The sequence below is a fragment of the Pseudorca crassidens genome, chromosome 16 (assembly GCF_039906515.1).
Source record: "Pseudorca crassidens isolate mPseCra1 chromosome 16, mPseCra1.hap1, whole genome shotgun sequence".
Taxonomy (NCBI): Eukaryota; Metazoa; Chordata; class Mammalia; order Artiodactyla; family Delphinidae; genus Pseudorca; species Pseudorca crassidens.
The window spans coordinates 6740316-6765418 of NC_090311.1; the positions used below are offsets into that span (position 1 = coordinate 6740316).

General features: G+C 44.6%; 1 protein-coding gene across 2 annotated transcripts; it reads left to right on the forward strand.

Moving 5' to 3' along the window:
* Positions 1-1033: 1033 nt before the first annotated feature.
* TEX36 (testis expressed 36) lies at positions 1034-24341 on the forward strand. Of its 2 annotated transcripts, XM_067709095.1 has the most exons (5): positions 1034-2013; positions 6787-9447; positions 19386-19517; positions 21005-21085; positions 22090-24341. In XM_067709095.1, the coding sequence occupies exons 3-5, from the start codon at positions 19404-19406 to the stop codon at positions 22384-22386; spliced, it is 492 nt and encodes a 163-aa protein (XP_067565196.1). In that variant the 5' UTR covers positions 1034-2013; positions 6787-9447; positions 19386-19403; the 3' UTR covers positions 22387-24341. The 2 variants fall into 2 exon arrangements, with proteins under 2 accessions (XP_067565196.1, XP_067565195.1); XM_067709094.1 differs by lacking the exons at positions 1034-2013; positions 6787-9447 and adding an exon at positions 13544-13594.
* The last annotated feature ends 762 nt before the right edge of the window (positions 24342-25103 follow it).

Here is a 25103-nt window from a genome sequence, read left to right on the forward strand (position 1 = left end):
TCGGGTTCATTTTATATGGAGGATAAGCCTCCGCTCGCCTGCTGGTGATGTCAGAGTGGAGACGGGAGGAATAGTTGCTTGGCTACATAGGGTGGGAAAGGAGTGAGGGTTTAACCCTTCTGTCTACAACTTTTCAACCAATCCTCTGTTTTCAGCCCCTGACTTGCCCTGCCCCCACTTTCCACACTATTTGTGTCTCCCAGTTCTGTGTGTGTCACCTGGCTAACTTCCTAGTGGCACCTGAGATGTAGCAGCTGCTCTTTGCTGCATCCGCTACTGTCTCTCCACCTGCTTTGTATATTCCAAAAAAATCTGCTGCATCTTTCTTTCCTTATTGTCTCCTCTTTAGTGCTCTTCGCTCTTGTGGGTCTACACCTTTGAAAAATTCCTTTATTGGAGGGATTCCAGAAGGAGAGGAAATAGAAGCATGTGGTAAATTGGCCATGTTGACCCAGAAATTTGTCTGTAGCATATTTTTAGTAGAAAAAAACCTGTCATTTATTCAAGAGTATTAAGCACCTGCCATGTACCAGGATGTGGGGGTGAGAGCAAAACCAAAGGTAATTCCTGGGTTTATGAAGCTAGTAGAACACATGACATATTACAAACTGTGATGGGAGCTTTGAAGGAAGGTTCGGGTTTCTACACTTACCTGGGTGAACCGACTTGGTCTAGAGGACGTGATGTTTAAGATCTGAAGGATGAATAGGAGTCAGGGAGATAAAGGAGTAAAGGTGGGCATGGGGCAGAGCAGTGTACTAAGGTCAATGGGAGCAGATGGAGGTCTGTGGAGGGAATGCAGAAAGGGAGGGGAAGATGGTGCGAGATGCAGCCAGAGGCAAGGGCAGGGGCCAGAGCGCCCAGGGGTTTCTGGATCCAGGAAAGGCTGTCTTTGTGCTCAGCGTAGTGGAGACCTCTGAAGGGGCTTTAAGAGTTGACATGGTTTGATTTACATTTTCAAAGCCCACGGGGTGCAGGATGGCTTGGTGAGGAGGGCGGTGTGGATGTGGGGATTCCTGGAGGGAGGCAGCCACCCAGTTGAGAAGTCATGTCACTTAAACCAGGGTGTTGGAAGCAGAGTTCAAGAGAGGTGGATGGATTAGAGAGATATGCCGAGACTCGGGGATGGCTTGGATTTGGGGAGTGGAGGAAAGGACGGTACGAGGATGACACCCAAACCTTTGGTGTGTGGAACTGGACGGATGGTGGTGCCACTCACAGAGGCCAGAAGCTCTGCAATATAACTAGATGTTAGATCAGAAACAACTGAATTGTCCAGCAATAGAACAAGCAAATGGATTGTCACAGAGGCAGAGTTGGAGCAGCTATGGCTTCAACCAACGGGAAGCCAGAAAGTTGAGCAGACTAAGGAGAAAGAATGCGGGTGGTGATTATAGAAGATAGGGTCAGGGTCAAGGTCAAAGAACTGGTGATCAATGAAAGAGCCTCTCAACCAATCCCAATCCCAGTTTTTAGAGGACAGGATTAGAGAAGGGGGCTCAGAAGGAAAATTCAAGGATGTTGGGTAAGTCCTCCTTTTATCTTTTTATTTTTTTTGATTGGGGTATAGTTGCTTTACAATGTTGTGTTAGTTTCTGCTGTACAATGAAGTGAATCAGCTATATGTATACATATATCCCCTCCCCCTTGGACCTGCCTCCCCCCTCCCCCATCTCACCCATCTAGGTTATCACAGAGTACCCACTGAGCTCCCTGTGCTATACAGCAGGTTCCCGCTAGCTATTTGTTTTACACACGGCAGTGTGTATATGTCAATCCCAATTTCCCAATTCATCCCACCCTCCTTTCTCCTCTGCCCTGTGTCCACACATCCGTTCTCTACATCTGCGTCTCTATTCCTGCTCTGAAAATAGGTTCATCTGTACCATTTTTCTAGATTCCACATGTAAGTCTCTCCTTTTAAAATGTGATGTCTCCATTTCCGAGGGAAGTTGGTCATCCCAGATGGCCACAAGGAAGAGATGGCTTGGCCTCCAACACTGAATTATTCAGGTGGGTTGTACCTGATGCCACTTGTCTGGAATGGGGGGGCAGGCTAGGCAGAACCAAGTGGCCTCTACACAGAGAGGGGCAGTGGGCTTCAGCCAGATGCAGGGAGGGGCTGTGCTCTGAGCAGGTATTGAGGTGCCTCTCTGCTTCAGCCCTCCCAGGCTCTCAGCTCCAGCTCCAACTTCAGTCCCATCCTGTACCACCCTCTGTCCGCCAGGGTTCAGCGGGAAACAGAGCTCGCTCCAGACGGTTTAGTGAAAATGCGTTAATGAAGGCATCACTCATGAACCCACGTGGGACTACAAGCCTTCGTCCCTACCACCAGGGGACCAAAGGCATAAAGGAGGGAGTGGTGTTCTGGAGCTCAGTGAAGACTGGAACCAGGGCAGAGGTGGAAGGAAAATAGAGGTTACCAGGGAAATTATGCCAGAACAGGAAGGAAGTAGGGAAGAGATATCTCAGGTTTTCCCACCTTTCTCTTCTCCCGCGTCCTATCACTCAAACCTGCCAGAAAGCCAGAAGGCAAAGGAGCCCAGGTGATGCTGTTGGCAGGGTCAGCCCTCTGGACAAGTCAGACAAGGATGGAGAATGGACCAGGGAAGGGGGCAGGTGGAGAACCCCTACCCACATCCCATCCTGACCTGCCAGCAAAGCTGCCCGTGCTCTGCAGTGGCCACAGTCCACACAGCTGCTGCTGGGAGATGCCTCCCTCTGAGGGTAACCTCAGCTTGGGACCTGCCCAGACCTCAATGTGCGCCCCAGATCTGGCGGGGAGGCTCGCATATACCCACACTCAGAATGAGCACGGAAACTTCTCCCAAGGCCAAATGGAAATGGCTTTTGGATCACCCACCATTTGGCTGGATTATCTGCACCATTGCCTCCGTCCATTACTGAGGAGAGCCAGGAGGGTCTGGACTGTCCTTGGAGTTCCAGGATGACCTTGTGGAGAGCTGATTACAGTCTGTGTGCGGAAAAAGAAGATGTCTGACTGTCATTTTTTCCCTCTCTCTGGTTCAGCGAAGCTTGATCTTTGGCCTGTGGCTAGATCCCATATTGAAGAGCCTGTCACTGCTGGTGATTTTGCTTGGAAGACCTCAATTCAGACTGAAGCAAGCCTTTCCATTAGCAAAGCTGTACAGAATCCATATTTGCCTTTGAGACTTACAGGCTCCCCATGTGGTGCTTGGGGGGCCCCTTCTGCACAGCACTGCTCCTCGCCCTCAACCCACTCACATGCCACCTGGCTGCACCCCACTACCTCCAAGTCATAAGAAGAACAGATGCCAACACAGCTGCAGGGGGTCCTCATGTCTGAACCAGGAAGAGAATGAGAGGCAGAATCCAAGGTCAGGGCCTGGGAGAATCCTGGAGAAGCCATCTTTGAGAATTACGATGTCTTCTTGGTGGGCTTTTCTGGTTGGCCCGGAGAGCATCTACCTCTGCCACAGCCTCCTTTACATCCCAAAGCACTGACTCTATGGAGCGGCCTCCAGAGCCTCAGAACGGGTCCTTAGCTCTGGTCCTGCCCACCTCTGATTTCCTAGGCCCCCTCCTCCTTCTGCCCTCACCACCACTGAGTTCCCATGGGCCTCTTGACAAAATTCATGCACTTTGGGGGACCAGTAACATATAGTCAAAAGAGCTAACATTTATTCCCACCTAACTATGTGTCAGGCACTTTTTTGTGTACATTTGACCTGCATCAACAGCTTCAATCCTTACAGTAACCCAAAGCGGTAGGTACTAGTTTTTTATTTCCATTTTACAGGTGATAAAACTGATGCACAAAGAGATTAAGTAACTTGCTCAAGGTCGCACGCCAAGTAAGTGGCGGTGCGGGGCTGCAAGCACCCCATGCTGTGTTCTCACCCACCGGCCAGCGCTGCCTCCAGACGCCATCCCTGCGTGGGTTTCCCCAGGGTTTTTGCCACTGCTTATACATTTCTAAATGTTGGAAGTTTTGTCCTGCAGAGAAATATTGAGAATATTGAGAAATACAGAGAAATATTGAGGTACTAGCATTCAGGTGGCTTTTGCTTCACTGTACAACTTAGAGACACACAACAGATAATTCAAGATACACTTTTAAAAACTCTGTTTTCCTCCACTGGATTGGGTTAGAACAGAGATTGGCAATTTCTTCAGACCGAAGAGTCCAACTGCACTAAAATCCAGAAAACATGGTCAATAAAGATGCAGGATGAAAATGCCTATTTTGTTTAACAGAGAAATATGTTACTTTAAATGATATTGATAGGGTGATTAATAATGGAATGAATTAAATATGGAAGTTATCAGCTCTGGTCCTTAAGACTGAGCCTTGGCCTTGATCACTTGGCCAGTGCCCTTGGGGCCTGCCTTAACCCCCTGTCAGGTGGAAGTCTGTCAGGTGATCTATTAACTATAAAAATTAACGCTTGTATCAAAGAAATCACGGCAAAAGCTTTTCAGTAGTGGAGAGGAGGGGTATCCCAAATTGACCTGATCTACCTTTTTGGGGTCTGATTCCTGAGGATGTGAAGCACTGACAGTTTCAGATTGTATTCAGAAGAGCCCGTGAAGACGTTTGAGCATGTCTTAACATTCCTGCTTAAAGACCTCAGCAGCTAGAGAGCTTCCAGAGCTACTGCTGGAACTTGGAACTGCATTATTCCTCATTGTTTGACTTCAAGGTCTTACTGTTAAAAGTCTGGGTTACGGGCAAGGGTCAGGCTGCTGCTGACTTTAAGCTTTATATGATTTTACTTTCCATAATGCAAAGCTTATCAAGGTGGATTCCACTAGAGCTGACGGGGGAACTTTGCCTGCCACCAGTGTGGACGCATTCCTCACTCAGGCCGTGGGCCCTCTAGAGTATGAACCACTGATAACTGACCATGGTACCGTCAGCACCTAACGCAATGTGGAGGATTGCCTGTAAAACACTTTCCTGGAACACATGTAAATTCATGACTTGACCATAGTCAGTCTAGCCCTCTCTGCTCTAAGCAGACATCATGGATTCTCTATATAGCTTAATTTACATGCCCTTCTCCTTGTCCGGGCCTGAACTGTTGCAAGATATTGATCATGCATTACTTGCTTTGCTATACCTTCTTTTAAAATTCTTTTAGCTTTGTTTCCTACCACAATAACAATACATGCTCATTATGGAAATTTGGAAAAGCTCAATGAAGAAAAAAAAGAAATTCAATTAATTCTAAAATTTTAGTGTAACTTTCCATGAATGTGTATGTACATTTTTACAAAAGAGGATCACCCTGTAGAAGTATTTACCTTTCTTTCTGACTGTACAATGCAATGTAAACATTTTTCTGTTGTCATTCTTCTATGTTTTTCATGACTGCATTGGGTTCAACTTTATGTTTCGATTTTTTTTTCTCTAACAAATAGTATAATGAGCGTACTTCGGGATACATCTTTGTGCAAACATGTGGGTATTTTCTTGTGGTAAATTTTCAGAAGTAAAATTACTGGATCATAAACATGGATGTTTTTAAGGCTTTTGGAGAGCTATTGCAACCAAATCACTCTTTGCTGCCAGTAGTAATTTCTTAATTCTTAGTCCTGATGTCAGTGCTGGCAGCATCACTGGACAGGGTCTAAAGTGCTCCCGACTGCCCAGTGGGGTATGTGTTACCAAGAGGTGACCTTTGTAGATGCGACTTTCTGCTTCAGTGGTCCTTTGTTCCTTACAGATGAACTGGTCTTTAAGGGTTCGATGCTTCCCATGGCTTTTTGTTCAAATGTCTCTTTTAAAATTGATGTTGAATGCAGCCTCCAACTGGAGATCATGTACTGTCTGTTGCTCGATCACTCAGCTTCCATTCTTGTGGATTTCCCACTGAACCAACCTCATTGATTTCTCCTCAAGGATGGCCTGTAGGTAAGGGCTCCCTTACCTGAGAGTACAACCTTCTCTCTAGAGGCCAACTCTGTGAGGGCTTTGCCATGTGGAACTATTCTACCCACAGGGATTATTTTGCCTTAGACAATGCCCTGCTCTCCAGGATTGGCCATGGGGATCTTGCTGGGAAGTGAGTTGAGGTGTTTCAGCACGGCAGTTTTTTAAAACTGGGGTCTGACTGTTCTCTGCGGCCTTTTCAGATGCCAGCAACAGTTGGCCACAGTAGGAGATGCTCACTGGAATGTTCCCGGGCTGTCCGTGCACAAGTCACAGTTGCTCTGGCCAATGGGAAATGAGAGCTAATTTGCTCTAAGGGCCCTAATTGGCTGATGGTGCAGTTCCGTGCCTACTATTTTAAGGCTGTGTTTCTGGCCCCAGCTTGGCAGGCTTGCTTGAGACATCTGGCAACAATGATCAGAATGCCTCTTTTTTTCAAGGAGGCTCACCATCGATTCATCTATGGACTCACAAGGAAAGACTCATTTAGTAGAGCCAACATGTTTCAAAGAAAAGTATATTTTCATTAACTAGCCTCAAAGCAGTAATTACATGTTCAGAGAACTCAGTAAAAATTTATTTCTAAATATTTGGCAGTGAAATGTTGAAGGCAGCGCGTGAGTACGTGTGAGTGTGTGTGTGTGCGCACACACGTGTCTAACATGTTGCATGTGTTTTAAATAAACCCAGCGTCTAAAAGGAAGCAGGAAATACAATTGTAGACTTTGAAATTTAATTTTTAGCAACAGGATGTGTTTCTGAATACTGCTAATATATCAAAAGGAAAATGTGTGTTTAAAGGCTTTAAAATTGTTATCAAAGCAATTGTAAAGCAAATGAGGTGGCTTTTATTTTTTATTTTTTTACAGTGGTGGTGTCTGAACACTGGAAACCAAATTTCAACTGAGGATCAAAAGCAACGGTGATGTCTTTGCATGAGATGCAGCTGAACTTCGATGCTCCCGCAATCTGATTCACAGTTTATAATCACAGTTATCACAGAACCATTAAAAGCCTATTAACTTGAATTCCCACAATTCCTTGGGGGCAAGGGCAAAGAGAGAGCAACGTAACTTTGAATGTAAATGTAACACAAGGTTCGAACAGAGAGAATCTCTTTTAACTGTGCCAGCGGAAGATGTCGTATGGATGCATCTACCCTAGCAGATGGCTGATGTAAGAATACAACGTGAAGTCTTAGGAGGCTCGGGATGTTATGAAAACGATTTCTCTGTGAAGCGACTGGTAAAGTGTCTGTCCGCCCCAGACCTCTTTCTGGGAGGAGGAAGAGGAGGTGACTTGTTAAAATGTGTTAACTGCACGCTGGGTTGGCTGGACAAACACTATGCGGTGTCTGATCGAATCAGCCTGAAAAGAATCCTCGGCCCCATTCAGCGGGAGCAAAAGCCCAACTGCTGTCCAAGCCCTCGTCATGTGAGAAATCTGATTTCATGTTTTTCCACCCTTCAGTGCCTGTGCTGACATTTCCCCTAACAATGCTATTATGTGCTGTACAGCCAGACAGTGCAGTCAGTAAGCTGTCCTGAGACTTCGGATAAAACGGAGAGCTCTTATCTCACTGCAAAACAATTAGAGACCTCGTGCAGCCGTGAGCTGTGTGCATGCCAACATACCAACGCTGGTCTGTTCCCAAATTTCTGAGCCCTCCCTGGAGACATACACGCCTGCACATTAGGATGCTCGCTCTAAATGGCCCACATGCGTGTGCCCCTGGCGAGCTGGACGTGGTCCTTGTCTCACCTTTGTGAAGGAGTATTGGAATCACCTGAGGAAAGAAAGCGCATTCTCTCTGCCGTCTCCAGCGCTGGTTCTGAAATAACTAATTCCAATCAATCCGTCCTCACCTCATATGAGTTCTTCCTGCAGGAACTGCCCACATTCACTGCCCAGTTTGATCCTGTTCCCACGATGGAGAAAGCAAATGGCTTGGTCCCGAGGGAGCAGGTTATTGACTACGTACTTAATTAGGCACACAGCCCCGATGGGGTCATTCTGCCACTGTCAAAACGACTGGACCATGGCATGGCGGAACCATGAATTTGGTTTACTATCATTTGCCACCGTTGAATCAATGGGGTAGGAATCTAAATGAAACGTTAAGACAACCACACTGCAGCCTGTTTATATAACTGTGCAAAGAAACAGCATGTGTCTCAGGGTCCTCTGGGGGAAAACCTCTACTTCCCTACTTCCGTATCAGGCACACTGAGGTCGGTGTTATGCCTTCTAGAACGGTTTTAAGCGCCGAAGGGAAAACCTCCTAGGAAAATAGGATATAAACTCTTTTAGCCTCCTACTTGAGTTTCCAAATCTTTAAAAGTCTAAAAGGACAGTGATCCTTGCCCAAGAATTAGGCTGCAATTCTTCTCTGTAGGTACAAGGTCAAATGGGCCCACGGGTGCCCTGAATCCTCTGTGTTTTCACAGAAAGACCGAGAAAGCCTCAAGCACTGACCAGGGCCTTGAGATTCTCCAGGGTGGTGCTTCTCAAACTTTATGTGCACACAGATCACCCGGGCGTCTTGTTAAAATGCAGATTCAGATTCAGTAGGTCTGGGCATGAACCTGAGACTCTGCATTCCTAATAAACTCCCAAGTGGTGCTTGGGTTGCTGGTCCAAGGACCACACCTGGAGCAGTGAGGCCTTGGTGGTGGGAAGGTTCCTTACCTCACAGCCAACTTAGAAGGAAGTAGGGAAGAAAAGACCTTGCGAAGGCAACATCGCAAGCCTTGACACTGTGTCCATTTCCTATCTGCCTTTGCAAGGACGCCCGGTGACAGAAATACCCTGGAATGTGAAGAAAGAGCAAGCAAGAAAGGACAAATTGGTGGTCATCCACACAATTAACTGAATTGATGAACCTCGGATCCCAGTCGAGCTGGAGGAATCGGGGTGTAACGTCAGGACTCAGCCCACGTCTGTCATTTATGACTTTGTCTTATTATCTTTGTAACAAGGCTCTTTTATTAGCTCACAGTTTGCTGCCAAGGTGATGAAATCGCCGTTATGTTTTATGGTACACGGTAAGAGGAGAGAGGGGATCTTAAAAGACCTACAGATCTCTTCTTCGTTGAGGGACCTCACCTCCTCTCTCTCCTCCCCGCGTGGGATGGAGATGAACTTACCATCACGTTCCAAGACACTGTTCATTTCCTCTTCAGCTGAAAAATATATATGGCTGTTTTGCTTTATGATTGTGGAGGCCGGCATTTTCCATTCCAGTGCTCTCTGTTCTGAAGCACACTTGTAATTACTGCTGTCTTTTATTCTGTGTCTTCGGAGGACTGTCCCGTTCAAACTGCGAGAGGACAAAAGCTGCTGTCTTTCCAGGGGTGGAAACAATAGCATCGAGTCTTCACGTAAACCTCAACCAACACGGAAACACAGAAGTGAAAATGGGAATAACAAGCGCAGCCAGTGGAGAAATGGAAATCAAACTAAATATTTCCACCTGTCTTTTTCAGAATTTGGAGAAAGAATAAACTCGGCACGCCTGCTGCATCCTAAGGGTGAGTCTTATTTCTAAGGTGATTTTTCTAAAAAAGCAAAAGTTCTTAACTGGCGTGTTGTTGTTACCTGTTCCTCAAGTCTCTGTCTGTTACCGACATTGGCCAGATGGTCAAGGTCACAAAGGGCAAGGTGCCGGTCCACAGCTCTTGGGTGGCCTGGAGGCCCTGAATGGCCCGCCTTCTGCTTTTTCCTCTATCATCTCCACCCTGCGCGGTCCTCTGACCTCCTTTTGGTTCCTGAGTGAGTCAAGCTCCACCCAATATCAGGGCCTCTGACGGGCTTTCCCCCTACCTGGCACGTGCTCCCCTCAGTTCATTGAAGTCATTCTTCATTTCTTCATCACCTTCCTGGTCACCCTTCAGATTCGTGCAGGTCCCACTGTCACATGGTCTTGAGCACCCAGTACCTCTCATAACTATAACCACTTATCTGTGTGGTAATGTCTGTCTCCCCACAAGACAGCCAGCTTCGTGAGGACAGCGACAGTATTTACTGTGACCTTAACTGTGTCCAGTACAATTTGCTAGATGGCAGCAATTTTTTGAGTGACCAATTCTCCAAGTTATCAATGAACCAAAAGCTTCTCTAGACACGATTTGAAAAGTTTATAGCGATTCACGTTTCAGCAAGGTTGTCAAAAATTGTCATTACCTGGGCAATGTCTCACATCCTTACCGACTCATGCGTGTCAGCAGAGTCAAGCGTTTTTATAAATGTTAGTGTTTCTACCTTTCAGCTGCACAAACTTCCAGGTTGGTCAAGTTCTCCTTCTTGTCTTTCAATTCGTCTTACTTGTCTTGATCCAGGAATTGTTTTCTTGAGTGGAAGGGAGAGAGATGCAGTTGATTTTCCAGATAGTTTGCAACATAGGGTAAAACAAGCAAACAAAAAATGTGCTTCACGTGACAGGTGCCCGAGTACTTTTCAAGATGATGTGCAAATGGGTCGTGCATCCATTGTAATTTCCATGAGTTCCGTACGAATCATGAACCATAATAAAAACGTACAGTTGAGTCACCTCAATTCTGTTGCTATTTGCAGAAAGAATCCAGATAGTTTACCTTGCAGGGTGAAAAGAAAACGTGTTTTATAATTCAGATGCCTGAGAATTTCTCAGATGCTCAACATTTTACATGCAGATGGCTCGGCTTTTCCCATATGCAAGTTAAGTCGTCCGGGATTTGTGGACGTGAAGGTGGAGGTAAAACTTCTGGTGGCATGATGAACTGCAGCATGCCTGTGTGTGCAGGTCTGAGAGTTGTGCGGGCAGCACACCTGGGCGCGTGGCCGATGCGTGTGTGAAAACACACCCGTGGTTCCACCACTTTCCCACCAAAGACAGCAACTTGCTAATTAAAACAAGGAATGGCACAGTGCACTAAAAACACGTGGAAGAGATAGGCACAGCTGCTTTTCATAAGGTCCTTGACACTTCGGATGTAAAAGATCTAAAAGTCAAAGTACACAACAGCTGTCATTTCGAAAAATACATTGGGTGGAACGATTAGATACAAAGGTTGTAGATAACTCACTGAAAATAATTTTTGGTTAATCAATAATTGGGGGTCCTAGTCATCTGATGTGTTGGCAAATCCATGATTTACTACTTACGAAAAGTTGATTTTGGTGATTGTCTTCCCACTGTTTGAACACAGTGCTGGCACACAGTGGCTGTTCCCGTCAGTATTTGTTGAATGAACGTGCCCGTGTCTCAGCACTGCCTTCACAGCTACCTTTAACAGGCGGTGTTGCATCACTGCATTCTGAGCAGGGCCCAGCTCGTGCAAAGACCCAAAGCAGGATGGAGCTCCACCCTCCGGTGTTCTCGGCCCCAGTGATCTTAGTGCCCTGAGTGCTACAGGACTTGTTTTCAGAATGGGTCTCCAAGTTCAGCTCAGTAATTCAAACCTCCAAAAAGAATAACATCAACAATGAACAACCCCACCCCGATCTGCAGCTAGGAAATCCTAGCTGAAGAAAACTTGAATTTCATTTTTCCTGGCCGGGTTTTCTTTATTTGCTTTTGATTTTCTTGGACAAATCTTTTAGAATTTTAAACAATCGTTCAACAGGGGAAAATTGGAATACACCTTAACCAGTGATTGTATACCTTGTTTAATAGAGCATAAGACTAAATACAGAGGAGATGAAGGATATATTTAGAAACGGGATTTTAGATCTAAAGGATTTTCTGCTCCATCGGTGGAGACAAAGGGAATGTCTGTGAAATACTATGGTTTGGAAATGGCACCGTTGCTAGGCCTTTAGTCTCAGTCTTCAGCTCCCTCCCTCCTTATTGCTTTACTCTCAGTCTCTTGATGTGGGAGAAGCAGCATTCTGCATTCATCCTTCCCCTCCATTTGTGCAGCGCTCCCTGGCATGACATCTGCTGGGGAGGGAGGGGCCCCCCCACCGGAGGAGCACATGATGGTAGTCATTTGACCCTTGGCCTGCCAGAGCTCACAGTGAGGAGGGATCATGGCTAAGAGGCCCAGTTTCATGCAGATTAAAGAAAGGGAGTTAAAAGCAATCCTAGAAAATTCACTGCCCAGTAATTTAATGTGGTCAGGGAAGTACAGTGAAACGAATCCTGTTTGATGCTGGCATTGAAATTGGCCTCAGTACATCTGGGTTCTAGTTTGGACTTTGCTACAAATTAGCTGTGTGACTATGGGTGCGTCCCTCCACCTCTCTGAGACTCCCTTTCCTCATCTGTAAGTGGAGATGGTTACTAACACCTGCTCAGTTTCAGTCTGTGCTCCACCTCAGGCATCTCATCCAGGAACACAGCTCTCTGGGCCCCCGGTGCTGGCCAGAGGAGAGGTCCCATATCACTAACACGGCAACTCTTGTTAGGACACCCTCGTCGATGATTAGGGGAAGAGGGTCTTGAGGACACAATTTCTTAGCAAAAAACAGAGAGTTGGACAAATTCTCCCATTGGTGTTTACTCTTATTTTCACATGGAGTAGCCAAGAGAATTGTCAAGACACAGAATTTTAAAAAGGAAGGAAGGGGCTTCCCTGGTGGCACAGTGGTTGAGAGTCCGCCTGCCGATGCAGGGGACACGGGTTCGTACCCCGGTCCGGGAAGATCCCACATGCCGCGGGTGGCTGGGCCCGTGAGCCATGGCCGCTGAGCCTGCGCGTCCGGAGCCTGTGCTCTGCAACGGGAGAGGCCACAACAGTGAGAGGCCCGCGTACAGCAAAAAAAAAAAAGGAAGGAAGGAAGGGAGGGAGGGAGGGAGGGAGGGGAAAGAAAAGCAGAAATCACGTAACTGAGTAGAAGTGAGGTAGGACTTGAGCGTCCGGGCCCCAAGAGGAAGGTCAGCTCTCAGGAGCCACCTCTGCAGCTTGGGGGACGCCAGGTGGCCCTCGAAAGGCTTGCGAGCCCTGGAGCTGTCCCGTGACCCGGCGCCCCCTCCACTGGGTACGTGGCTCTGTTTCCTCATTTGTAAACCCCAAAGGTTCATGGAGAAAAAGTAAAACACGTGAGCGCTCAGCACAGCACCCGGTATTTACTAACCACTCATGATTGCTGCTTCCTCATGGCCTCAGCAGCGTGCAGTAGGGGAGTCACAGTGGGTGAGCTGGGACGTGCAGGCAGCCAGGAAAGGAGCACGTGGGGAGGCCTGAGTCCTGGCTGGGTGTAGACAAGGCAGAGTCAGCTCACTTCTCTGAAAACTAGGAGGTTGGAATAGATGGTTACCGTGAGGATATTCAACTCAGAAGTCATCAGAGGATTTGGAGGGTACAGAGTTCACCATTATCTCAAGACTGTCTGGTCCACACCTGTGTGATCTGTGTGTATGGCTTTCTCACCTGGGACCTGGAGGCTTACACACTGGGGAGCGGCAGCTGCAAGGGACCCGAGGCAGGAGCCCTTGGGGGGCTTGGAACACCCGCACTCCTCCCCCATTGTGATGGGTGGGCTCTGATGCTATGACAACAGGGACCACTCCCGGACTTCCCCTCCTGGTAGAGGCTGAGAATTAAAGGTCAGGAGCAAGGAGGAGTGGCTTCCCAGGTATAGAACTCATGAGGCGATGAAGGGATAAGAGAGCCAACCTCAGCCCCCTTCAGCTTCCTGCAGAAAATGGCCAAAGGGAGACGCTTCAACCCACCTTTAGACAAGGATGGAAGATGGGTAAGAAGGATGATGCCCTCTCTCATCTTTCTCAGGCCACGTGGGTGTGGTCAGGATACTTCTGCTACTTACCATAGTATGACGTCTGACAAATCACTTCACCCAGCCTCAGTTCCTTCATCTGTGAAATGGGACTCTCATAGTATCCTTGGGAGGATCAAATGAAATTAATCTGAGTGTAAAGCGCTCAGCAGGCTGGCAACTTGTGACTGTTCACTAAGCAGTCACTGGTGTGCGCTCTGCGTTTTCTCTTTTCTATAACATCTATCTTCTGACACACTGTATAATTTATTATATAAACTCCATGAGGCTGGTTATCTTTGCCTTTTCTTTTCCCCACTGGTTGTATCACAGAAAATAGCGGTACTAGCCTCTTCTAGGGCAGTAATACATAGAAATTTTTTTTTAATTTGTTTGTTTAAAAGGAAAAAGAAAAATGGAAAACGTCTTGGAAAATTTGAGCCTGAAGGCTTTAAAAACCCTAAGCAACTTAGTCTTTCTAAATCTCAGTCTCTTTGTCTGTTAAATGGGAGCATAATATACTAAGGTTAGAGGCCGTGGTGGGGATTAATGAGATAATTCATACAAAGGTGCTTAGTATAATGCAATGGAAACATAGTAACCACTCAATACTTGCTATTATATAGATAATATATAACATATGTAGATATGTAATATATCTATGCATATATGTCCACCATGCAGAACCCACGGATACTGAAGGGCAACTAAGGGACCTGAGCATCCTTGGATTTTGATACCCACAAGGTGGGATGGGGGGAACCAATCCCCCACAGATTCCAAGGGATATATATTTATACTGATATTCTTTCTTGTATACCCTGCTCCATTTCACAGATTTAAAGTAATGAATGGAAAATATTCACAATAAAGTAGTAAAGTATATAAAAATAAGAATTCAGAACCAGTTTAAATATAATTTATGAGACTGGGAAAATATGTCACATAGACATGCAGGCCATATGGCCTAAACAGTAGCTATTTGGATATAACATTTGACTCTGAGTTTCATGGCAGCCAAAGTAAAATGGGAAATAACGTGAACTACATACACTAATTGGTTAGGAAGAGACAACGTAAGCTTCTCAGACTTAATAGCTTGGCCTCTTTTTATCACCTACAGTATCAGTTAGGGCTGTGTTCGACTGAATATTATAAAAAGCTGACTACGGTGCCTTATGCAGACAGGGGTCTGTGTTTCTCTAGTAACAATCAGTCCAGAGGGAGGCAGTTCAGGGCTGGTACAGATGCCCTAGGGCGTTGTCAAAGGCCCAGGTTCTTTTCAGCCTCCTGTCCTGTTATCCTTAGTGCAGTGTGTCAACTCAGGCAGGTAAATCAACGGATTTACCGGAAAGAGGAAAGTCAACGGATAAATAGATGGAAGGCAGCTGTCAGCTAAGTTTGCCCCCTTTTCTAGGGGAAACAATCTCTTTCCCACGAGCCCCACCCACAGACTTCTGCTTTCATTTCAACTGGTCACATGGCCAATTTAGCTGCAAGGGAGTTTGGGGGGGTATTTTTTAACCAACCACGTTGCCACCCCAAACAAAGTCAGGGTTCTGTTATAAGGCAGAAATCGAGAAAGAACGTTGCATCTCCTATTGGTGTCCCAGGAATGTACCTGGGCCCAGTTTAAGTGGGGAGCCTTTGGTGTGGGTCCTTTCTGCTGCCGGCACCTAAGAGCATAAAAAGAATCGTGCTGACCTGAAGTTTCCCAAAGTAAGTTGTTGGGAAAATTAAAGAAATTGTTGGCTTTGCATCAGCAGCAGCCCATTTGGGAGACGAATTGCCACGTTGGAGGTGACAGTCATTTCGCAGTTGACCTTGCTGGTGGTAATCTGGCTGTTACTAGGTAGAAAAGGCTCTCTGCACACACTTTCACCTTCCTATTTAATATTTCAGTCATTGAGTGATTGAATGCAGCAAAAATTTCACTGCCAACTAGTTAAAAAGCTGTATTTCACGGTTACAATATCTAACAGAAGGGTTTATTTCACAGCTATCATGTTATAGCCATTAAGTATATATTTTAAAAGAGTGAAATTAAAATGCTAGAGACATTTTTTTTTTACAGTGATTTAGTCCACAGACTTGCAGAATACAAATGAACTCAAGTCAGTTGTCATTTAGCTGGTGACAGGGATCCTTCGTGATGTAGAAAAACTCTCCACCTTGGCCTGATTTTGCATAACTTGGAAAATCAGATTGGAGGAGGGGAAAAGGGAAAGGTTCTGAGTCTGGAGGCCCTCCGTATTATTTATATTTACTTAAAAATTGTTTAAAAGCATTAAAAAATATATAATGAATTAGAAAAATATATATGAATTAGAAATGTATAGGTTGATTTTGAAAATTTTCTGGGATATATTGTTAAGTGAGAAAAGCAAGGTGTAAAATAGTGTGTATCATATGGTCCGATTTTTATAAAGCAGTGTAAGTCCCTTTTATAGGTACGGGTGTTTGTAAAGGATCGTACGAGAGCTATTGTCTTTACTATTGTTATCACTGTTATCTGGGGTGTTGGTGGGGGTGACAAGAAAGGGAAGGAAACAGAAACCAAAAGTTACCATTAAATTATAAAAAGGCATTTATTGCAAATCAAAACCACAATGAGGGATCACCTCACACTAGTCAGAATGGGCATCATCAGAAAATCTACAAACAACAAATGCTGGAGAGGGTGTAGCGAAAAGGGAACCCTCCTGCGCTGTTGGTGGGAATGTAAATTGGTGCAGCCACTATGGAGGTTCCTTAAAAACCTAAAAATAGAATTACCATATGACCCAGCAATCCCACTACTGGGCATATACCCTGAGAAAACCATAATTCAAAAAGGCATATGCACCCCAATGTTCATTGCAGCACCATTTACAATAGCCAGGACATGGAAGCAACCTAAACGTCCATCGAAAGATGAATGGATAAAGAAGATGTGGCACATACATACAATGGAATATTACTCAGCCGTAAAAAGAAACGAAATTGGGTCATTTGTAGAGACGTGGATGGACCTAGAGACTGTCATACAGAGTGAAGTAAGTCAGAAAGAGAGAAACAAATATATATTAACGTATATATGTGGAACCTAGAAAAATGGTACAGATGGACCGGTTGGCAGGGCAGAAGTTGAGACACAGATGTAGAGAACAAACGTATGGACACCAAGGAAGGAAAGCAGGGTGGGTGGGGGTGGGGGGATGAATTGGGATTGACATATACACACTAATACGTATAAAATAGGTAACTAATAAGAACCTGCTGTATAAAAAATAGATAAAATTCAAATAAAAAAGTAAAACAGATCAGAAAAATAAAAAGGTCACATTTATAATTTTATAAATTTATAATTTTTGAAGCCACATTTATAATATGATCCTATATGTGCAAATTATGCATGTATATGGGTGTACAGTTGCACAAGGATGCATGACGAAGTTGGTCACCAAAGAGTTAAGGGGAGGACTTCCCTGGTGGCGCAGTGGTTAAGAATCCGCCTGCCAATACAGGGGACACGGGTTCGAGCCTTGGTCCAGGAAGATCCCACATGCCGTGGAGCAACTAAGCCCATGCGCCACAGCTACTGAGCCCGCGTGCTACAACTGCTGAAGCCTGCGTGCCTGGAGCCCGTGCTGTGCAACAAGGGAAGCCACCGTAATGAGAAGCCCGCATACTGCAAGGAAGATCCAACACAGCTAAAAAAAAAAAAAAAAAATAGTTAAGGGAAAAGAGTGATGGGATTTCAGGGGAATTCTACTTCCTTCCTTATGTTTTTCTTTATTGTTTGAACTTTTAAAAACCATAAGCATGTATTATAACTCTAATCAGAAACAAATACAATTATTTTCGTTGGGAAAACGAGGCAATTAATAGATGCACTTCATTAAGAAACATATAAACGATGGCAAAAAAGTCTTCCTTCCCTGGTGCCCTCCTCCGAGGTAACCCTGTCGCTTGGCCGTGGAAGAGCCCGTCCACATGATGGTGTGTTGATTTGTGTGGTTGTCTCCTTGCCCTTGATCCCTGTTCCTGCTCTGCTCACCCCACAGGCAGCTATTCACACGTGTATAATGGGAGTTCTTTTACTGAGATGGGTTCTTGTAAATTATGTATTGTTGTTTTGTGTGCATGGATTATTTATTTACATAAATGGTGTTGGGTTATAGATCTCATTTTGTTTCTTCTTTCCACTCAGCACTGAGTTTACAAGATCTCTCTGAGGCTATGTGTCATCTGGACAATTGGTTCTCCTTTTCTCTGCCAACAATGCCCCACCAAGTATACCACATAGATGACATAATCTCTCTACCTTTTGACATAAATAGTAGCATACTGAACACACTCTTGTGCAGAAATTAAACAAAAGCCATACTTATATGTGCAGTTATATCATGACTTGAGAAGGAATGGGAGAGAGTGGCAGTGTTAGCTAATATCATTATAATCCCAAAGAGAAGGAAGGACTGGCTTTGGGTGTGACAATGGGTTTGGTGACAAGGGAGGGGACAGCTGTGAGCAAAAATAGAACCTGCCAACAGCTATTGAACACTCGCTGGGTGCGTGCATTTTCTCCCTTAATCACATCTACCTTATCAAATAAGTATTGTTATTTCCGTTTCACAGATAAAGAAACTGGGGCCTGGAAAAATTAAGTCTCTTGCGGAAGGCTGACCTCATGGGAGAGAGAGCTGGGATTGGTCTCAGGGCGTTTGAATCTACTGTTTGTGACCCGGCACGTTATGCTTCCTCCCTTTTCAGGAATTTTCACTAAGAGTCACGGTCCTGCCTTCTGTTTGTATTGTAATTTCCACTCATATTCCTCCCCTTGAGATCCCTGCTTCAAAGTCCACTTTGTTGGGGTGGCTTTTAAGAGGCTCTGTTTATATAAAATTGGGGTGGGCTACAGAGGCTGTCAAGCACCACTCGCATCCCTCTTCAGGGGGAATTCGGGAATGGACTACTTGCGCAGCTGCTGAAAGTGTGGCCTGGGAGGTCCACCCCTAGATATTCCGTGGCTGAAAAGAGCTGCTGCCCCAAGGTCACTTCCTGGGTCCCCACCATCCTCTTCTACCCAGTGACTGATTGACAAAGGCTCACAGGGCCCAGTCCTCTCACTCCATCAGGCTGACTCTGAGAAGGCATCCATGTCTAGAGCTCCCTGTGGGGTTGGTCCAGGCCTTTGTTGGGACTCTGCCTCCCTAGGCCCAGTCCTGCTTCCTTCCCTTCTGTTCACAGAGAGATGCTAAAGCCCACCCCCAGCCATCCAAATAATCTTCCCACCCTCTACCATTCTCCATGCTCCATGGAGACTCAACGTGACCCTTCTCTCCTCCCCTTCCCCGTGTTCTGAGGTCCACTTCATACCTGCAGGAGGTAGGCTCACCCCTGTGAACATGGGCTGAATCCTTGGCCCCAAGTGCAGAGAGCTCCCTTACCACAAGGAAGATCTCAAATAATGCATTCTGTCTCCTCAGAGCACATCAACTCCCTCTCACGGGGCCACACCCTCCTCACCAGGCCTCGGAAACATTTCCAGGCTCCGAGCGGCAGGGTGGCCCCTGTAACTTGAAACAACCGGCAGTGGTGGCCTCGGGCCATGACAATATTTTTTGTCTTGGAAAGAATACTTGAAAATTACAAAAATTATGCCATTTCCATCGCATGCCAGAAGCACCCAAATTGCATTTTAATCCCTTTACAGAGGAAGCCCTGATACTTGGCTTAGAGATTCAGATGTGTCTGGTCTTAATCAAGGCGTGTGCTGTTTTTCCAGTTCCCTCACATTGGACAAATGCAAAAGACACCAGAATCCATCACACGTACCATGTTAAAAGAGTCCAATAGTCCACGTTTATCTCGGAGAGTGGAGGAGAAGCTACCACTGATCTACAAAGTGCGGGAGAAGGTGAGTCCTGAGAGCTGGCCGTGTGCCCCCCTGGCTCTTCAAGGGGGTGGCACCGCTGGCACCAGACAACTCTTTCTCAGAGGGAACTGCTCACTTGCTCTCCCTGGACCCCTAAACTCTGGTAGCATCCTACCTCACACACTGGTCAGTACGATACCTCAGATGGTCTTGAGAAGGAAATACCTCTGGTCCAGACAATAAAGTTAGGCTTCTCTATGGATAGAGTTCTTTTCTTTTCTTTGTGAAGATTTTTTTTGGATGTAGACCATTTTTAAAGTCTTTATGGAATTTGTTACAATATTGCTTCTGTTTTATGTTTTCGGGTTTTTTTGGCCGTGAGCCATGTGGGATCTTAGCTCTCTGACCAGGGACTGAACTTGTACCCCCTGCATTGGAAGGTGAAGTCTTAACCACTGGACCGCCAGGGAAGTCCCTATGGACAGAGTTCTTAACATGCACGTTCTTCCTTGCTGGCCAGTTCATGAGCAACTTTAGGGGCATGAGGTGGCCGGAGGGAGAAACAGGGTTAACTTCACATTTAGCCGCCCTGGACCAGAGAGCTCTGGTCTACTAGAATCCATATTGGGCAGAAGAAGAAGGTGGCCTCAAAATTCCTCTCCAGCTTTCAATTCCATGCCTACAGACTTTCCCTTCCTTGTCTCTCAATAAAATGTTTTAAAGAGAATTTTATTTATTTATTTATTTATTTTTTTGCTGTACGCAGGCGTCTTACCGTTGTGGCCTCTGCCGTTGCAGAGCACAGGCTCCGGACGTGCAGGCTCAGCGGCCATGGCTCACGGGCCCAGCCGCTCCGCGGCATGTGGGATCTTTGCAGACTGGGGTACGAACCCGTGTCCCCTGCATCAGCAGGCGGACTCTCAACCACTGCGTCACCAGGGAAGCCCTAAAGAGAATTTTTTATGATTTTCAGCAATCTGGCAATAAGGTTGAGTTTCAAAGCCTTGAGCTGATGCACACACCCAAGACCTCACCCTGTGCCGTGTGTGCCATCGCTGTCCATGAATTTAATTCTTCTTTTTTTAAATAAATGTATTTATTTTGTTTATTTTTGGCTGCTTTGTGTCTTCGTTGCTGCGCGAGGGCTTTCTCTAGCTGTGGCGAGCGAGGCTGCTCTTCAGTGTGGTGCACGGGTTTCTCATTGCAGTGGCTTCTCTTGCTGCGGAGCACGGGCTCTAGGCGCACGGGCTTCAATAGCTGTGGCGCGTGGGCTCAGTAGTTGTGGCGCATGGGCTTAGTTGCTCTGAGGCGTGTGGGATCTTCCCGAACCAGGGCTTGAACCCGTGTCCCCTGCATTGGCAGGTGGATTCTTAAGCACTGCGCCACCAGGGAAGCCCTGATGGGTTTAATTCTTACTTAGAGGTCACTTTGCCTCCTCCGTCTTCCTTCCATGCCCCTGTAGGTGTGTTCTGGAAGCATACTGGGGTTCTGATGTGTGCCTTTTCATCTCTTCCCTTGCTCTTTTCCAGCAAGCAGTGAATAACAACTTCCCCTTCTCTGTACACGACAATCGTCACAGCGCTCAGAACTCTGGATTCTACCTCGACTCTGTGAGTATTTCTCTCCAAGTTGCTAATAAAATGAGAAGCGACATTAGGGCTCTTGATTTTCTGAGACGTGTTGAAGATAGAGGACTGACCTCAAAATTGGAACAAGATTAAACCCTCATAACAGGTTACGAGGGGGGGAAAAAAGCATAAAATTCTCAGAGTCCCACGTAGCTTTCAAAATCTGCCCCGGCCTTCCTTCCGCCTAGGTTTCTGTGAATTTCATGCTCATCAAGGTGCTTTCCCATCAACTGTCTCATTTGTGAGATTTCTTGTGAAGATCTGTCATGGGAAGGACGGATTGCCTGTGTGTGTGTCTCTGGATGGCAGAGCCAGGATCCATGAGGAGTCAAAGGAATGGATGGGGAGCTTACATGATATAAAGAAGGACTTCCTAATAACTGCAGTTGTCTTTTCTCTGGAGGTGGTGTTTCCCCATCACTGAAGAAAATAAAGTCTGATAGCACTGGTTAGTGGTGGTTAACAAAGCACTGGGCGACGAAAAGAGATTGCGAGCGCATATGTAATTTAAAATTTTCTAATGGTCACATTAGTAAGAGTTGATGAGGAAGCCTGTGATCAGAGACCCAAAGGTGCTGCTTTCTTCATTGGGAATCCTCTGGGATAGGAAAGAATCTTTGGATCTCTCGGTGTAAGAACCATCCCACTGAGTGCTGGAGATGCAGCCTGGGGTGGAAATGCTGAGGAGCCACCTGGGTGCAGAGAACCTACTTGGGGTCCCAGGGAGTCCAGGCTGTGGTCTCTCCGGTTCTGCCCTCCATGTCTCTAGAAGTCCAGTCCTCTTGGTGGGAGTGGAAGGCTCTGAGAACCAGGATGTTGTGAGTGTCAATTTATAGCCTTCAACAGGTTGATAAAGGATGTTTCTTGTAAGGGTGGTCATACTGTGCTTTTAGAGATAGGATGTCATGAAGGTGGTTTTACTAAAGACATCCGAACTGTGTGACCCTGAATATTTTTCTCCTAACCTTCTTGTGATTCTTCTCCAGGGCCTGGGACGTAAGAAGGTCTCCTCAGAAAAAAGGCAACACATTTCAAGAAATTTCAATCTTTGGGCCTGTGACTATGTTCCATCTTGTCTCGATGGCTTTTCAAATAACCAAATATCATACGTCTATCAGGAAGCTGTGGTGGTCCCAATTTTCAGACGCTTTCCAAGACATTATGATGAGTTATGGAACACTTTTAAATTTATTCCCCAGCAAAGCTATACAGAGCATTTGAAAAAGAATCCAAAAGTAAGGTTCACGATTAACAAAACGGCCAGTTCTCCACTGGAGCCCTAACCCTTCCAGAAGATTCCTGATGAGTTTTGCAATATTGTTATTTCATCACACATTCTAAAAGTATGTATTTTCTGATCCAGCACTGAGGTTTGACATAAGATTTGTTTAGGATTAGAGAATATAGACTGTATGTGCCTCAATGCTGAGGTGAAGTTTTCTTGCAGTGATAACATAAAGAAACATAAAGTCCTTATATAGAGAAACCAGAAAGGCAACAGGTAATGTTGCCACTCCCCCACCTTTAAAGTATTTTTATGGTTTTAATAAGGTTGAAAAATATTCAGGTCCTTATAAAATAAAGATACGTGATGACATACACATTTTAAATGAATGTGTTTTCAACAAAAATGTGCTTAAATTTTGAAATTGCCACATTAACTTTTGGGAGAGGTTTTAAATTACATAATTAATATAGGCTTACATTTTTATCTTGAAATTTCAAACAAACAGAGAAAGCAGGAGTCCCCTTTGATTTCACCACATCTCTAATCCTTGTCCTGTCCCCAGAAGTAAGCTAACCATTTTTTTTAAATTTATTTATTTTATTTATTTATTTTGGCTGTGTTGGGTCTTTGTTGCTGCATGCAGACTTTCTCCTAGTTGTGGCGAGCGGGGGCTACTCTTCCTTCCAGTGCACGGGCTTCTCACTGTGGTGGCTTCTCTTGTTGCGGAGCACGGGCTCTAGGCATGCAGGTTTCAATAGTTGTGGCACGCAGGCTCAGTAGTTGTGGCGCACAGGCTTAGCTGCTCCATGGCATGTGGGATCTTCCCGGACCAGGGCTCAAACCCGTGTCCCCTGCATTGGCAGGCAGATTCTTAACCACCGTGCCACCAGGGAAGTCCCTAACCATTTGTTTTTATTCTATGCTTTTACAATCACATGCATGTGCATAACTATTAATACATTGAAATTTTGAACATAAACTGTGTTACACAGTACATATGTTCTTGAAGTACATAACTGATCTTGAAGTTCTTGCAGTGTCAGTATGAATAAACTACTGCACTGTATCCCTTAATATGGATGTACCATGTTTTAAAAAACTATCTTACTAATGAGCCTTTGAATTGTGTCTAATTTTTGACTGTCAGACGTGGTGCTACATGAACATGCTTTATCGGGCTCTTTGGGTGCATGTTTAAATGTGCTCTGGAGTCATCTCTGAAAGTTACCTTCTTAGTGCCAAGTTGGCCCATAGGCACAGAGTATTAATAAACACCGCCAAACCACCTTCAAAACAGACTGGAACAATTAAACTTCCATCTACAGTATCTGTGAGTTTCTGTTTCTCTGCCCCCTCAAATTATCTTTTAGATATTTCAGGATATTTAAGGACAAAAAAATGGTATCTTGTTATTTTCTTATTTTGCATTTCTCTGATTATTAGTGAAGTTGGCCATCTTTTCCCACTCAGGGGCCATTTATGTTGCCCTTAAAATGAGCAATGTCACCATCATTCTATATCAAAATTTTCTTGTTTCTATTTAAATATTTTTCTCATAGACGAATTTTAGAATAAGTTTGTCAAGTAAATCCACTGGCAATTTGATAGGAACTTCCCTGAATTTAGATATTAATTTATAGGAGAATCCACATCTTTATACCGTGGTGTATCTCTGCATTTATTCAAATCTTATTTTATGTTCTTTGGTAAAGCTTTATAACTCTTTTTACATAAGTATGGTATGTTTCTTTTCTGTGTTTATTCCTGTATATTTTGAAATGTGGCTATCTTGAATGCGTGTGTGTGTGTGTGTGTGTGTGTGTGTGTGTGTGTGTTTTTAAGTTACACTTTTAGGTTGGTTTTGTCTGATGCATAAAAAAGCTACTGATTTCTGTATGTGAATCTTATATTTATTTGACTACCTGGATAAACTTCTTACAATACATAAAAAATACTCTAATAAAATAAAAAAGTTCGAATAATTTTTCAGTTGATTCTTTTGGATTTTCTATGTGGATAATTATACCATTTGTGAAAGTGATAATTTTTATCATTTCTAGCATTTATACCTCCCCCTCATCTTATTGCACCAGGTACAATTTGAATATTAGCACAAATAGTACATATCCTTATTTTATGTCTGAATTTAATGGGACTGATTCTAATGTGTCACTCTGATGTCTGACTGTTGTTGTGGGTTTGAGATAGATAACCTTTATCTAATTAAGAATATTCTCTTATATTCATAGTTTCCTGGTTTTTTCCCCTTAAGATATATATTTTTAAGTATATGTACATGGGAAAATTTCAAAGAAAATAAAAATAAACAGTGAAAAATAATTTCCCTCACATCCCTGACTTCCAGTCCCCATTTTCTCTCCTAGCACCAGTTCTGTCACCTTTTTCTTTAAGTTATTATTTTTTTAAATTGAAGTATAGTTGATTTACAGTGTTGTGTTAGTTTCTGATGTACAGCAAAGTGATTCAGTCATATGTAAATTTATATGTATATTCTTTTTCATATTCTTTTCTATTATAGTTTATTACAAGATATTGAATATATTTCCCTGTGCTATACAGTAGGACCTTGTCATTTAGCTTTTTATATATGGTAGTTTGTATCTGCTAATCTTAAACTACTAATTTATCCCTCCCTCACTTTGATAACCATAAGTTTGTTTTCCATGTCTATGTTTCTGTTTTGTAAATAAGTTCATTTGTATCATTTTTTTAGATTCCACATATTAGTGATATTATATGGTATTTGTCTTT